Source organism: Melanotaenia boesemani, chromosome 24, assembly GCF_017639745.1.
Source record: "Melanotaenia boesemani isolate fMelBoe1 chromosome 24, fMelBoe1.pri, whole genome shotgun sequence".
Lineage (NCBI taxonomy): Eukaryota > Metazoa > Chordata > Actinopteri > Atheriniformes > Melanotaeniidae > Melanotaenia > Melanotaenia boesemani.
In genome coordinates this window covers 2,040,311-2,057,534 of record NC_055705.1, presented here as the reverse complement: position 1 = coordinate 2,057,534, position 17,224 = coordinate 2,040,311, and the positions used below count along the sequence as shown (strand labels likewise).

Sequence of the window (17,224 nt, the reverse complement as noted above, 5' to 3'; positions counted from 1 at the left end):
GTGTCCAACATGGATCTGATGTTTGACTCCATCTGATTGTGTCCTTCATAATGTTTCTCTTCCAGCTGCTGGAGGACAACATCATCACTTTTGTGAAGAACGAGTTGAAGAAGATCCAGAAGTTTCTGAGTCCAGTTTACCCAGAATGCTCAGTGTTGGAGGGTGAGGATGAGGAGCAGATGAAGAGCAACAGAGAGGCCTTTGTGAAGATCTCAGTGGACTTCCTGAGGAGGATGAAGCAGGATGAGCTGGCTGAGCGTCTGCAGAGCAGTAAGAGGATTTCTCTAAAGATTAAAGCTGCTGGATAATTGATGTCTTTACAATGTCTTTATAATCAGATCTTCATTCTTCAGAAGCCTGAAATGTTCACTTACTGATGTTATTTGTTATTTTCGTTCAGAATTTCTCGCTAGAGTTTGTCAACGTAAACTAAAATGTGGTCTGAAGAAGAAGTTCCAGTGTGTGTTTGAGGGAATCGCTAAAGCAGGAAACCCAACCCTTCTGAACCAGATCTACACAGAGCTCTACATCACAGAGGGAGGGACTGCAGAGGTCAATGATGAACATGAGGTCAGACAGATTGAAGCTGCATTCAGGAAATCAGACAGACCAGAAACAACCATTACGCACAAAGACATCTTTAAAGTCCCACCTGGAAGAGATGAACCAATCAGAACAGTGATGACAAAGGGAGTGGCTGGCATTGGGAAAACTGTCTTAACACAGAAGTTCACTCTGGACTGGGCTGAAGACAAAGCCCACCAGGACATCCAGTTCTTGTTTCCACTGACTTTCAGAGAGCTGAATGTGCTGAAAGAGAGAAAGTTCAGCTTGGTGGAACTTGTTCATCACTTCTTTACTGAAACCAAAGAAGCAGGAATCTGCAGCTTTGAAGAGTTCCAGGTTGTCTTCATCTTGCACAGTCTGGATGAGAGTCGATTTCCTCTGGACTTCCATAAAACTAAAGTTCTAACCGACCCTAAGAAGTCCACCTCAGTGGATGTGCTGCTGACTAACCTCATCACGGGGAACCTGCTTCCCTCTGCTCGCATCTGGATAACCACACGACCTGCAGCAGCCAATCAGATCCCTCCTGACTGTGTTGACATGACAACAGAGATCAGAGGGTTTACTGACCCTCAGAAGGAGGAGTACTTCAGGAAGAGGTTCAGAGATGAGGAGAAGGCCAGCAGGATCATCTCCCACATGAAGAGATCACGAAGCCTCCACATCATGTGCCACATCCCAGTCTTCTGCTGGATCACTGCTACAGTTCTGGAGGATGTTCTGGAAACCAGAGAGGGAGGAGAGCTGCCCAAGACCCTGACTGAGATGTACATCCACTTCCTGGTGGTCCAGACCAAAGTCAAGAAGGTCAAGTATGATGGAGGAGCTGAGACAGATCCACACTGGAGTCCAGAGACCAGGAAGATGATTGAAGATCTGGGAAAACTGGCTTTTGATCAGCTGCAGAAAGGAAACCTGATCTTCTATGAATCAGACCTGACAGAATGTGGCATCGATATCACAGCAGCCTCAGTTTACTCAGGAGTGTTCACACAGATCTTTAAAGAGGAGAGAGGACTGTACCAGGAGAAGGTGTTCAGCTTCATCCATCTGAGTGTTCATGAGTTTCTGGCTGCTCTTCATGTCCGTCTGACCTTCATCAAGTCTAGAGTCAATGTGATGGAAGAAGAGAAACAAAGAAGAAATGTAAAACATCTCCATCAGAGAGCTGTGGACAAGGCCTTACAGAGTCCAAATGGACACCTGGACTTGTTCCTCCGCTTCCTCCTGGGTCTTTCACTGCAGACCAATCAGAGACTCCTACGAGGTCTGATGACACAGACAGGAAGTAGTTCACAGACCAATCAGGAAACAGTTCAGTACATCAAGAAGAAGATCAGTGAGAATGTGTCTGCAGAGAGAAGCATCAATCTGTTCCACTGTCTGAATGAACTGAATGATCGTTCTCTAGTGGAGGAGATCCATCAGTTCCTGAGATCAGGAAGTCTCTCCACAGAGAACCTGTCTCCTGCTCAGTGGTCGGCTCTGGCCTTCATCTTACTGTCATCAGAACAAGATCTGGATGTGTTTGACCTGAAGAAATACTCTGCTTCAGAGGAGGCTCTTCTGAGGCTGCTGCCAGTGGTCAAAGCCTCCAACAAAGCTCTGTAAGTTACTCATTTATTTGTAAAGGCTCCTCATTATTTCTTTTGCTTTATGTTTTGTAGTTTTAAAGAAATGCCATCACAAATGTTCCTAGATCAGATAACGGTGGAAAAACACATTTCTGTGATATAGAAAAGTTTGGGGCGTTATACTGTGTTTGTAACAATTCTTCATATGCTCTTTTATATATATTCCACCTAAATAATTAATGTAATGTGAAGGACAGTGAATATGCAATTTTAATAATCAAAATTTAGGATAAGTTATACAACAATCTGGATTTTATAGAACAAATTCACCAATGATAAAAAAAACAGCCAAGATGTCTCAAAGAACAGAAAACACCACTCACCACTCGGTTAGCACCGCGGCCTCACAGTAAGAAGGTCACTGGTTTGAGCCTCGGCTGGGGAAGGTTTGAACCTGGGGGCGGTGGCCTCTCTGTGTGGAGTTTGTGTGTCCTCCCCATGTATGTGGGTTCTCCAGCTTCATCCCATCGTCCAAAGACATGGTGTTATGCTAACTGGTCGCTCTAAATTCTCCCCAGTAGTGGGTGAGTGTGTGAATGGTTGTTTGTCCCTATGTGTTGGCCCTGCAATGGACTGGTGAGAGAGAGCCAGCGTAATATTTGAAGCTTGTCTGTGGTAATCCAGTCTAGTTTCTTTCTTTCAGGACCCAGTAGCTCTTGTTTGTCTCAGACCAGCAGCTATGTTCTGCCCACTGTGATCTGGAAAGAAATGAGTCTGGAGACATTTAGTTTTCACTTTGAAATCCGCATCAATGAAATGTAGTGTGACATGTATATACGGCTCTATGATGCGGCTTGACCACAGGTCTGTAGCGGTGGTGAAACTTTGGACTGTAGCCTCGTCCTTCACAACACCCTCACCAGCCTCATCATACAGGTCAGAGAGAGACCCGACTAACATGGTGATGAGGTGTCGATGAGTTTATTAAGTCCTGGGTTGTTCACTGAGCACTGATCCTTGACAAGAAAAAAAAATTGTATGTTTATAGCGTTTGTTGTCTCTTTGTGTCTCTGGGAGCTGCTGGATTATTTAGTCGTGACTCTTCAGTCTAACCTGAGAGGTGTTGGCAACTTGTGTTAAATAAAACCAAAGCGGGTGGGGCTGTGGGAGGAGTCTGCAGCAGAGCGCTGCCATGCCAGTGGTGCTCGATTTGCAACTGAAAACAGCACAAGAGTAAACTGAGAAGGAGCAAAAAATCGGATCATTTCATTTTTATGATCGCTGAAAATCCGATCTGAAAATTGATTAATCGCCCAACCTGCTTCGCACCCATAGCAACCAAAGATTCTGCTGGTTTTTCTGCAGCTTGAGATGGAGCGTTGTCTTTACTGCACAGGGAACGCTTCTTCCTTTTAAAACCATGACAGGAAAAGGTCAGTTAGAAACTGCCATTGACACCGTCAGGCTCCCTAAAGGTGCATACATTCTCATCCCCCATTCCAGCCCAAAACTTCACTGCACTACCTCCTTGCTGTGAGGGCAGCCTTTCTGGGACAAGGCAGCCATCCATCTTGACTATCCAGTGCAGCACGGCATTCATCAGTGAATCAGACTGCTTGAAGATGTGTCTTCATGTATGTCTGAGCCCATTGCAAATTTTCCTCTTTGTGAGCATTGGTAGGGAGGTCCAGTTACAGCTGTATGCACAGCTGCAGCTTCTGGAGTGTCTTGCTTGGAGAGGCTCTTAGGATTCCAGAGACACCATCAGCTTCTAATATCTTCTTACTGCTTATCGGTGGCTGTCTTGGTATGATTAGTTTGTCTGATGGAGACTTTACTTGATAAGCTGTTATCAGAACAAACTCTCTGTTGCTCTGTTTGGAACGGTATTTAAGTTTTAAGAGAAATAGCCAATGTTTAATTCCTTTTAAAAGGCTTTGCATTATTTCATGGTTTTCATTTGCAGAAAGATTGTATATTTTTCTATAAACTGTGACTTGCTTAATAATGTGAAACAACCTCCTTCAGTACTTTCTCTTTAATGAAGCTCACCTCGGACTCCTAGCAGAGGCTGTTATCAGTGATCTAAACACGAGTAAACAGCACAAGCGTCCACTATTTAGATTCAAAGAGGTCTGGGATCTACTGCTCTCATCTTGACTAGCAACAAACAACAGATTAGCAAAATGAAGGCTTTACAAAGTATAAATAAAAGATATAAATAAAGGTGATTTGAATATTGCTCCTGCTATTTTATGAAATGATATCAGCTTATTGTTTTCAAACCCTAGAGCTGGATGTCATTTGCTCTCTGCAGATAGTTTTCTCATGCTAATGATTTAATGATCTTTTCAGGCTCAGTGGCTGTAACCTCTCAGAGAGAAGCTGGGCAGCTCTGTCCTCAGTTCTCAGCTCCCAGTCCTCCATGCTTAGGGAACTGGACCTGAGTAAAAATGACCTGCAGGATTCAGGGTTGAAGAAGCTGTGTGGTGGACTGAAGAATCCACGCGGTAAACTGGAAAGTCTCAGGTCAGGTCAAGTTCTGTCACACTTTATGTTCTGGTAAATAAGCGTGGGATATATAAAGTTTGAATGCTTCTGCAGAGTGAATTAAAACCTGGAAGTTATGATCCTGTACTGGTAAAATTAGAGTTGTCAGCCTGACGACTACTAACATGAACACATTAATGTTGCTAACTCTTCTCTGGTAAGCTTTCACTAGTACATGTGGTAGTTTTGTGTCAATAAAAAAAAGTACTGTTTTTAACAAAGGTCCATTCAAATTCCTTAAAAATACTTATTCCCATTTTTCTTGTTGTTTTCTACCCAGACTGAGTGTGTGTGGTCTCTCAGAGAGAAGCTGTGAAGCTCTGTCTTCAGTTCTCAGCTCCCAGTCCTCCAGTCTGAGAGAACTGGACCTGAGTAACAACGACCTGCAGGACTCAGGAGTAAAGAAGCTCTCTGGTGGACTAAGGAGTCCACATTGTAAACTGAGGACTCTCAGGTCAGATTCATGTTTGACAATGTATGTTCTGGTAAAAAAACAAAAACAAAACAATGAACTGTGAATGCTTTTCAGTAGGGGTGCAGGAGTATTCAACTAAAACTTAAAGAGGTGCAGTTAGAGAAAAACCTTTGGAGCCAAAGTCTGGGAGATCATAATGACTAGATATAGATAGACGGATAGACAGGCAGACAGACAGACAGACAGACAGGCAGACGTGGACAAAATTGTTGGTACCCTTTGGTTAATGAAAGAAAAACTCACAATAACCACAGAAATAATTTGAATCTGACAAAAGAAATAAATAAAAATTCTATGAAATTTAACCAGTGAAAGTCAGATACTGCTTTTCAACCATGCTTCAACAGAATTATTTAAAAAAATAAACTCTTGAAACAGTTAAAATTAAGTTTAAATATTAACGTAATATTTAGTTGTACAACCTTTTGAGGAAACCACTGCAATCCATCGATTCCTGTAACTGTCAGTGAGACGTCTGCACCTCTCAGCAGGTACTTTGATCCACTCCTCATAAGTAAACTGCTCCAGTTGTCTCAGGTTTGAAGGAGTCTTTTCCAGACGCCATGTTTCAGCTCCTTCCAAAGATGCTCAATAGGATTTAGGTCAGGGCTCATAGAAGCCACTTTAGAATAGTCCATGTTTTCCTCTTAGCCATTCTTGGTGTTTTTAGCTGTGTTTTGGGTCTTTGTTGTAAGACCTATGACCTGCAACAGAGACCAAGCTTTCTGACACTGGCAGCACATTTCTCTCTAGAATCCTTGATAGTCTTGAGATTTCATTGTACCTGCACAGATTCAAGACACCCTGTACCAGATGCAGCAAAGCAGCCAGAACATAACAGAACCTCCTCCATGTTCCACAGTAGGGACGGTGTTCTTTTCTTCATATGCTTCATTTTTCTGTCTGGAAACATAGAGCTGATGGTAAAAAGTTCCATTTCTGTCTCATCTGTCCATAGGACATTCTCCCAGAAGCTTTGTGGTTTATCAGCATGTAGTTTGTCTTTTTTATGGTTTGTTTTTAACAATGGTTCCTCCTTGGTCGTCTCCCATTAAGTCCACTTTGGCTCAAACAACGACGGATGGTGCGATCGGACATTAAAGTTCACCTTTAATCTCTTTAAAAGTTTTTCTGGGCTCTTTTGTTACCGTTCGTATTATCCGTCTCTTTGGTTTGTCATCAGTTTTCCTCCTGCGGCCACGTCCAGGGAGGTTGGCTACAGTCCCATGGATCTTACATTTCTGAATAATATGAGCAGCTGTAGCCACAGGAACATCAAGCTGCTTGGAGATGGTCTTATAGCCTTTACCTTTAACATGCTGGTCTATAATTTTCTTTCTAATCTCCTGAGACAACTCTTTCCTTTGCTTCCTCTGGTCCATGTTGAGTGTGGTACACACTGTTGTGGAATTTTATTATCAAAGATCACACACTAAGTGAGAATCAAACAAAGTATTTTTATTAAGAGCTGATCAGCAATGGGAGTCACACAGTCAAACAGCTTTGGCTGAGCGAGTCCGCAGAGATACACATGGGCTTGGTTCATATAGACTCGCATGACATGATAGCATCAAGGTCGTTGGTGCAAATCTTCAGTACATTGTCTGCAAACCCTGCACAGCCTGGTACACAGTTTCTAAAGAATGTTATCAGTGGTGTGATGAGAGAGGAGAGCTCACTAAATATTATCTGGGTACAAGTCGTTCTCCTCCACAGTGAATCATAAGTCAAGGTTTTTAATAATACAAAGTGTAAATAATAGAGTTTAAGGGCTATGTGTATAAATTTTCCATTACAATCCACCCCTTTGATTAAAATGAAACATATTATTCACACATAAAGAGAAAATTTACTCAAAGAACTCCAAATCACCGACATCATAGTAGGGAGAGGAATCCTCTGGAACATAATGATGAACATGGAAATTGAACGTTCTATTAATGAAAACTGTCTAATAAAAGGTGGCATGTGGCACCAGTCCACAAACATAGCAGCTGTCATTTGTCAATGTCTGAGCTGACATGTTTGCAACCTGCCTCCAAAGATTATCGGTGTGGTCATGATGATCAGGGTGTGGTCGTCTCGGCGGTGCCTCCTTAAGAAGGGTGCTTCTGTCCCCTGCAGTCGTCTGGCGGGTTGGGACGGAGCTGGGGTGCGTTGTGTTGGGCGAGGACCGGTTGGATCCAGGTACCAGAAGAGGAGTGTGATGAGAAAGATGGTGCCCTTCATGTCGCCACGTGGGGGTAGACTACCTCACACGGGGCTGACCTCAGGGATTATTCTGCCCTGTGGTTGAGAGGTCAGCTGGTGGAGCTGGGGTTGGTGGATCTTGGAACCTCCTACAGTGGGATGCGTGGATCCACGTGGACCTTTCAGCAACCTTCACCACTGTGTGAGTGACCAACAGGACCTGGAAGGGACCCAGCCACCTTTTAGACCGCATGTGCTTCCTCCTCGTCTCTCTGACCAGGACCCAGTCCCCAGGAACCAGGGAACAGAAGGACCCGATGCTGGGCATGGCAGGCCTTCCTTAACCACAGTGTACCTGTGAGAGCTTCTGAAGGGGTCAGTTATTTGGAGTGACTGCGTTAGTTTCTCCTTTTGCAGGTCTCCATTAGCATAGCGAACAAAGATAAACCAACAATGTTATTTGTGGGTCCTTATTTGCTGTAAAAAGGATCTCTTCTAAGTTTAAAATCTTCTTCTACTTTCCTCAGTCCTTCATTACTTCCTGTAGTCATGTTTGCTCTGAACCATGACAATATCATAATCCGTGTCCTAAATTTCCACAAGTGTAACACCTTTCTCCCTCTTCAGTCTTTCTCTTGCTATTTTGCCATCCACCCCGTCCTCTCTGTCCTCCTTTTGTGTGGTCTTAATTATCATAGTCCAGTCTATTGTACGAGCCAATTTAATTGTTATACTTTGAAGTAGGTTTGTCACTCTAAGGTTAAGTGCATAATTTCCTGGGGTAAAACAGCACTTTGTTCATTTTTACTTACATGTATCATGCTGCACAAAAATTATTTGAATAATTTGTGAAACCATATGCAGTGAATTTATTTGATATTTTATCCATCATCCCCCTTGTTGAGACATGGCAAGGCCCGTGGCTCAATATTGCTGATATTTGTGACCATCGTAAAAAAAAGAAAGTTAAGTAATGCTATAGGATGAAATTGGCAGCTAACTTTGTGAAAAGGAGGAGGTTCAGATGAAGGAGGCTGTAAACCTGGGCTGCCGTGGGAACCTGCTGGGGAAGGATAGAGCACTGCGTTCAGATCAAGGTCCTCCTCCTGTTCCTTCAACATGAATTATATTTCTCCCTTATTCTCTGTCTGTTGCCTTTACTTTAATGTCTATAATCAACAGCTGCATAATGGAATACATAATTTATCAACAAAAGGACCCTATGTATGAAATATCTTATATTATCCCAGGAAAGAGTAAAATTATTCATAAAACATTAAAATTCTTGTGTGCTTGAATCCTGAAGTTGCCTGTTCTGGCATCCCCCTGTGAAAACAATCCTCATCAGCACAAGTACATGTGTACATGGTGATAATTTTCTCCACCTGTAAGAGTTAATCCCAAAATGTCATTAGGGTCAAAGTCATGTTTGATTTTAAAATGCACATACACATAATTTACAAAAGAGATTCAGTGTAGACGTCTCCTCCTCCTGTAAACAGATTATCAGTCCTGCTTTTCATGAAAATAAATGTGTGTAACTGTTAATGGCATCAGAATTAACAACATTCTAAAACACAGCAATCAGCCTTTTGTGGAAGCAATCCTGGATAAAATCCTGCTGGAAGAAAAGTTCATTTAATATCAGTCCATCAGTCGTCTGTCTTCAGGTCAGAGTCAGAAAACTTTGTCAAAGTCACGTCACTTGTTCTGCGCAGAAAGGCCAAATCAGAGCAGGTCAATTTTCCTGCATTCATGAGGATCCTTAAAGTTCATTTTAAAATTGTTTGGAAAACATTAATTGTTTTTGAGATGTTTATTAATGCTTCCAACTCCAAGATGGTATGGACGTAAACCCAATTTAAATTTCTTTTAATGTGTCCAGCATCAGCCAAATTTGCTCGAGCAGCGCTTTTCTCTTTTAGTCTTTTACAAAACCCTTTTTTCATTATTATTATTTTTTATAAGAGAATCAGTTTAAAATATCCATGGATATCAGACCAATATGGAATAGGTTTTATTTTCTTCTGGTATCTCAATAGTCATTTTATAGTACATTTTCTTGTTTTAATGCAGAGCTAACAATGACCTAAACGTAATTTTATCTGCCTCAACATTTGTTGTTTTTTAGTGTTTAAGGTTTTCTTTCTTTTACTAAAAGTAATTGCACACAGTTAGGTGTGATGACAGTTAAAACAGGAGCTCCTTTAATTTAATTTAAATTTCATTTATACAGCTGCATTTTCTTTAGGTCTTAGGAAATTTCCTCTAAGCAATTTATTTATTGATTCATCTGTTTTCAGACAGATGTCAGATTCTTAGTTTGCTCGACTGAAAAATAAATCTAGTATGCCTTCAGTTTGTATCTTTAAAACTCTTTCAGATTCAGTTCTTGTTCAATGTAAATTATAGATACAGTACCAAGAGTATTAAAACCTTAACTTAAGCCATTTGTTAAAAAAAATTTAAAAAGTCAGGACCCAGAGACACACAAACAGTTTTGGTGTGAATCACGCACACACTTAAAGTTGTCAGGAAATCAGGGGACTTGCAGTTTGCATCACCACAGAGAACCAAGCAGGGAAACTGCCGTTCGGTATTTACAGAAATGCACATACAGATCAGTATGTTAGCATTTCCACCTCTGGCAGGAAGGTTTTACTCACTCTCACTGCTTCAGCTGTAGGAATGAGAGAGAAACCATCTTATCTGATCCTGGGTCAACGGTTAGACGGTAATCTGGAGAAAATATAAATTCATGTGTCAGTGAGTAACAATTAGGATGTCTCTGAAGGGATCAAATAGATAAAACATTATTTTCATCTGGTTTTACTCATTTCTCTTTTAAAAACAATGAGTCGATCAGTGTTGGATAACTGAGGAAAGGTTGTTGCCACCAGCTCGCTAAACATGTTCTGTTCTTTCTAAATAATGAAAACAAAACAAGACAGGGTTAGTAGTTCATGTCATGTTATGTTGTCATGTCGTCAGTAGCAAGCAGGTACTTCATTGCAGTGAGCGTGCGTGTGTTTGTTCATGTAAATGTGTGTGTACATGTGTGTGTCTTGTTCCAGCTGTGAACTAGTCTTTTGTGTGTGAAATGTCTAGAAGTGAAGCTTTCTTCTGTTTACTCTTTAACACTTTCTTTCCATAAAAAGATGTAGATCTGTTTAACTTAAATATAGGGTTTTGAATCAAATCATTAATTATTTGTGATATGAAATCAGAACAATCTCACCATCATTATGTTAACTGGTCACATGACTGCTTCCATCCCTGAGTCAGCTCTGCCGTGGATCAGTCAGGTGGCAAACCGCCTTTTGATTTTTATGGCCAATGACCCTTCTCACCACATGGATGTTCTCTCTCTGGTCAGTAGAACCGGATGGTTTTCCAACCTCGGGCCCCCAGCACCCACCTCTCTGTTCGCCCCTCAAAGTCCAGCGGCCACGCCACCTCGGAGCTGGTTGAAGAGCTCTTGTCCTGGTTTGTCCTCTGAATAAACGCATGATCAGGAGCGTTGTGGAGGATGGTGTTCTACCATCCAAAAACAGATGTTTACACGTCCATCAAACATCTGGTTTCAGTCTCTTTGAAACTCGAAGCAGAGGAACTCTGGTGGTAAATGCTGGAGTTTCTTCTGTCTTTGTTTCTTGAATCATATAGAGCATCAGGTGGAGCTGGTAGGGGTGGGCATCAGTGTCAGTTCGTAGGATATGGTGGTGATAGAAAGTTTATATATATATACATATATATATACACATATATATATATCAGTGGGTCTCTGCTGACTTTTATCCCGGCGGAAGAACTGAGTCGGGTCAGGTATGCAGCCTGTGAGCTTCAAGAGAGGGTGTCTCCGACAGAGACGGAGGGAGGGGGAAAAGAAGAAAAAGGAAATAAATAGGGTTAATATTTATCCTACACAGTGTGTGTGTTTGTGTCTGAGGGAAGTTGCAAATGTTTTCTCTCAGATTTGATTGTGCTAAAAATAAATTCTCCCATGTATGTATGTGTATAAGCAAAAGCATTCTTCATTGCAAGCAAAGTGTTGTTCAGATTTAACAGATCTCATTTCCTTTAAGGTAAAAATTGTTCACGTTTGACAAGTTTAAAAGAACACACAAATTAAGTAGAAAGAATGCAATAAAATTAAAGCATTGTGATGAAGGTGTCCATAAGAAAAGAATGAGATTCTAATAAAAATATTTTATAATGCAAATACAAGTCAGCTGAGACTCAAAAACTACAGTTTTTCAGATAGACTTATGGATAAAATGTTCTATTTTTCTTTCCAAACAGACAACCAGCTTTTACACCCGAAAGTGTCCTTGTGTGTATTAAGTATTCTGGAGCAGAGCAAACATTTCCCCAGCCTGATCAGATCATTTTACATTATCTGGATCTTTTCCAGGCGTAAATTTAGCATCTCCTTCTAATTTAGTTTTTACTGTTAAAAGTACCCATTTTATTTCTTCATGAGATTTCTCATATCCTACTTTAACTGTTAGACAGAGCTTCATTATTACCAGCAACGTGTCCTCTCTCTCTGCTGCTTCGGAATGTGAGAGAATCTCCAGCCACACACTCACACACACTCACACACTCTTTGCTTTGACCCTTTTTTCTTTGTTTTTGCTATCTTCTTATTTGGTTTCATTATTCTTTCCTTTTATGCTTCAGTAATTCACTTATTTTATTTATTATATAAAATATCACAATGCTGTATGCAAAATCACCTCCTTCTGAGCCTCTGCTGTCCGGTTCTAGAATAGGACAGCGGAGTAAGCTTGAGGGTTAATCCCACACTTTCAGGTTCTCTTCACACAATTTTTATATATATTTTCTTCCTACAATTATTGTTGTAATTATACATTTATATTAATGTTTATATTTATATTTATAAATTATTATTCATAAGACATTAGACAAACATAAAACATACAACGGAGTACCCCAAAACTAGAAAGGGACTCGAACCCTTTTTTACTCACAGGAAGACTCCAACCTCCTGCGGTGACGACTTTAACCTCACTATCAAAGGGGACTCGAACCCCAAAATCTCACAAGAGGACTCTAACCTCCTGCGGTGACGACTTTAACCTCACTATCAAAGGGGACTCGAACCCCAAAATCTCACAAGAGGACTCTAACCTCCTGCGGTGAGGACTTTAACCTCACTATCAAAGGGGACTCGAACCCCAAAATCTCACAAGAGGACTCTAACCTCCTGCGGTGAGGACTTTAACCTCACTATCAAAGGGGACTCGAACCCCAAAATCTCACAAGAGGACTCTAACCTCCTGCGGTGAGGACTTTAACCTCACTATCAAAGGGGACTCGAACCCCAAAATCTCACAAGAGGACTCTAACCTCCTGCGGTGAGGACTTTAACCTCACTATCAAAGGGGACTCGAACCCCAAAATCTCACAAGAGGACTCTAACCTCCTGCGGTGAGGACTTTAACCTCACTATCAAAGGGGACTCGAACCCCAAAATCTCACAAGAGGACTCTAACCTCCTGCGGTGAGGACTTTAACCTTACTATCAAAGGGGACTCGAACCCCAAAATCTCACAAGAGGACTCTAACCTCCTGCGGTGACGACTTTAACCTCACTATCAAAGGGGACTCGAACCCCAAAATCTCACAAGAGGACTCTAACCTCCTGCGGTGAGGACTTTAACCTCACTATCAAAGGGGACTCGAACCCCAAAATCTCACAAGAGGACTCTAACCTCCTGCGGTGACGACTTTAACCTCACTATCAAAGGGGACTCGAACCCCAAAATCTCACAAGAGGACTCTAACCTCCTGCGGTGACGACTTTAACCTCACTATCAAAGGGGACTCGAACCCCAAAATCTCACAAGAGGACTCTAACCTCCTGCGGTGAGGACTTTAACCTCACTATCAAAGGGGACTCGAACCCCAAAATCTCACAAGAGGACTCTAACCTCCTGCGGTGAGGACTGGCACCTCACTTTTCCAGAGACTGGAACCCTGTTACTTGTAGGGGACTGGCACCCCTATCCTTAAAGGGACTGAAATACCCTTTTATTTATTTATTTATTTTTTTCCTTGTTACATATTGGGGAGTCCCATTCACCCTCCTTCTCCTTCACAGCTGTGTTTCCCATTATGCAACTAGGACGTCTCCTGTTGGATTTTTCTTCTTCGAGTAGCCCACACTCAGGCACAAAAATTGACTAAAACGCCTATTATTACCACCGAAGTTTTTACTTCAGTGCCGGACTAACCCTACCCTACCGCAGTAGAATAGTGACCTAAGATAGTGGGACCCTACCCTATTTTCATAAGATAGTGAGAAAAGGGTGGTAAATGGGAGTCCGATATGAAAACTTCTCACCGTGTGTGACTTGGGTGCTGCTCCACACGCAGACTTCGTTCTGGATATCAGTGGTGTCTGAACGGAGTCCCTCCGCCGTCCCCTGACGGTTAAGGCTGACCCAGGGGCTGAAGTATCCTTCAGGATGAGCAATCAAGGGTTCTGGTCCTCCGGTCAGTCACTCAAGATATCCTGTTCGTGACGCCAAGATTGTTGTGGAATTTTATTATCAAAGATCACGCACTAAGTGAGAATCAAACAAAGTATTTTTATTAAGAGCTGATCAGCAATGGGAGTCACACAGTCAAACAGCTTTGGCTGAGCGAGTCCGCAGAGATACACATGGGCTTGGTTGATATAGACTCGCATGACGTGATGGCATCAAGGTCGTTGGTGCAAATCTTCAGTACATTGTCTGCAAACCCTGCACAGCCTGGTACACAGTTTCTAAAGAATGTTATCAGTGGTGTGATGAGAGAGGAGAGCTCACTAAATATTATCTGGGTACAAGTCGTTCTCCTATTCAGTAAAACAAAAGTCAAGGTTTTTAATAATACAAAGTGTAAATAATAGAGTTTAAGGGCTATGTGTATAAATTTTCCATTACAACACCATGTCACCAAACAGCACAGTGACTATACCTGTAGCCTATATATAGACCCACTGACTGGTTACAAGCTTGTAGACACCTGTGATGCTAATTAGTGGACACACCTGGATTAACACGTCCCTTTGGTCACATCATTTTCAGTCTTTTCTAGGGGTACCATCATTTTTATCCAGGCCTGTTTCATGAGTTTATTATTTAAAATAATTCTGTTGAAACATGATTGAAAAGCAACGTCTGACTTTCATTGGTTAAATTTCATAGAATTTTTATTTATTATTTGTCAGATTCAAGTTATTTCTGTGAACATTGTGAGGTTTTTTTTTCATTAACGACAATTTTGTCCACGTCTGTGGATGGATGGATGGATGGATGGATGGATGGATGGATGGATGGATGGATGGATGGATGGATGGATGAATGGATGGATGGATGGACAGACTAACAGACAGACAGACAAGATTATTTCTGTCAAGCATTAAAATGCTACAGGAATCTTTTTCTTGTTATTAATATTTTATTTTAATTACTGTTATTTCTTTCCCAGACTGAGTGTGTGTGAGCTGTCAGTGAGAAGCTGTGAAGCTCTGTCTTCAGTTCTCAGCTCCTGGTCCTCCAGTCTGAGAGAACTGGACCTGAGAAACAACGACCTGCAGGACACAGGGGTGAAGAAGCTTTCTGATGGACTGGAGAGTCCACACTGTAAACTGAAGACTCTCAGGTCAGATCAAGTTCTGTCTCGCTTTATGTTCCATTAAATAAACAAGGGTGAAAAGAATTAAGTTTGAATGCTTCTGCAGAGTGATTTAAAGCCTGGAAGTTATGGTCCTGTAGCAGTAAAAGTAATATTTTCAGCCTGACGACTACCAACAAATCTGTTGGTTGTATATTTGGTTTGCAGATTTAATGTTGTCCTCTCTGGTAAGCTTTCACTAGTACATGCAATATTTATGTCACTGAAAAAAACATTATTAATTGTTATTATCATGATCTCTTTCCCAGACTGAGTGTGTGTGGTCTCTCAGAGAGAAGCTGTGAAGCTCTGTCTTCAGTTCTCAGCTCCTGGTCCTCCAGTCTGAGAGAACTGGACCTGAGTAACAACGACCTGCAGGACACAGGAGTCAAGAAGCTGTGTGGTGGACTGGAGAGTCCACACTGTAAAACAGAAAGTCTCAGGTCAGGCTTTTCATCTTCTTCATCAATATCAACTGTTAAACTTCATTTGTCAACATCTGGTGGTTTTATGACAGATATCATCAGCATGTGCTCATGTGGAGACGCTTGGTGAGACGATGCTGTATGAATTCTGCATTATGATCTAGAACATGGTAGAGATGAGGCAGAGCAACATAATGGCGTACACAACATGCTGCATTTACTGACTCTTGGACATCTGATGTTTACCCAAGAGAAGGTCTGTTAATAGGAAATATTTGTAGCATCGGGCCTGGTCCTCCTGGGCATGGTGCAGGCCCTCCGTAGAGGCGTGGTCACATTTGCACGATCTCACTCACCCCTCCTCGTGTCTGATCCCTCCTCATTCCTCGTCCTCTGCATGCTGACAGTCACCGAGGTGTCCAGAGGTTTATACACTAAGATTTTTTTTTTTTTCTGTGAATGTGTATCTGGTACTTTAGTTCTTGTGATACATATCTTGATTTGGTTATCATTAGGAATTCTTGATGACTGTCAGCTCTGTTTTCTGTTTTCTGGTCATGTCATATAACATTAAGCACAATAACATTAAATAAATAAGTAAATAAATGAATCAGATTATCAAGAGGAACCAGCTGTGCTTGCCTGCTATGATGCTGGACAGGACAGGTTTAAAACAAAGAAAGAAAAATCTAGCAATAGTATAAGAGGAACACTGCTTTGCTCTCAAACTAACCAATCAGAAGTTGAGCAGGACCTTGGTAAAAGGTGTGGTTGAGATCCAGCTGCAGTTTAGATCTACTCTGCTGGCTCTGTGGATACGATAGAGAGCTGTAGCTGTAACGTATGTACCTCCACTAAGTGTGCATGACAAAGTGTTTACAGACCTGACAGCCTGATGTTGATCAAGTTAGCTTCTGATCTGTCATTTACAAAAAGGGCAAAGGGACCCAGACCACATTAGACCAGTTCCTGCTGAAAAACTACCACTTAGGATGTTCAAATCTGGACTGATTATTCTGCAAAGCACAAAGATTCATTAACACGCAATTCAGTTTATAATTATGAAACCTTTTATTCTGTTTATGAAAAAGATCTTTGATTTTGGCATGCAGAGGTCTCGCTGAAAATCTGCAGGACTTGGGATGTTCATATCTTGACTGAATTATGCTGAATTATTCTACGGTGCTGGTTTGGTGGTAGTAGCAGTACTAGTAGTAGGAGTAGTAGCAGGAGGGGGAGGAGATTTAGTAGTAGCATTAGTAGTAATAGTAGTAGTAGTGGTGGTAGTAGCAGCTCTAGTAGTAGTACTAGGAGGAGGAGGAGGAGTAGTAATAGCATTAGTAGGAGTAGTAGTAGTAGTGGTGGTAGTAGCAGTACTAGTAGTAGGAGGAGGAGTAGTAATAGCATTAGTAGGAGTAGTAGTGGTAATGTAGCAGTAATAGCAATAGGAGTAGTAGTAGTAGTAGTAGTAGTGGTGGTAGTAGCAGTACTAGTAATAGGAGTAGTAGTAGTAGTAGTAGTAGGAGGAGGAGGAGTAGTAGCATTAGTAGTAATAGTAGTAGTAGTGGTGGTAGTAGCAGCAGTAGTAGTAGTAGGAGGAGGAGGAGTAGTAGCATTAGTAGTAATAGTAGTAGTAGTGGTGGTAGTAGCAGCAGGAGTAGTAGTAGCATTAGTAGTAATAGTAGTAGTAGTAGTGGTGGTAGTAGCAGTAGTAGTAGTAGGAGGAGGAGGAGGGGGGGGGGGGGGGGGGGGGG

General features: G+C 41.7%; 1 protein-coding gene across 1 annotated transcript in view; it reads left to right on the top strand.

Annotated features, from left to right (window-relative positions):
• The window catches only part of LOC121635925, a 117,499-nt gene that overhangs the window by 18,917 nt on the left and 81,358 nt on the right, over positions 1-17,224 (top strand). Inside the window, exons 8-13 of the mRNA XM_041979343.1 lie at positions 66-270; positions 401-2,174; positions 4,497-4,670; positions 4,972-4,995; positions 14,884-15,033; positions 15,315-15,488. Coding sequence (XP_041835277.1) covers positions 66-270; positions 401-2,174; positions 4,497-4,670; positions 4,972-4,995; positions 14,884-15,033; positions 15,315-15,488 — 2,501 coding nt within the window. The remainder of the gene's footprint in view (positions 1-65; positions 271-400; positions 2,175-4,496; positions 4,671-4,971; positions 4,996-14,883; positions 15,034-15,314; positions 15,489-17,224) is intronic.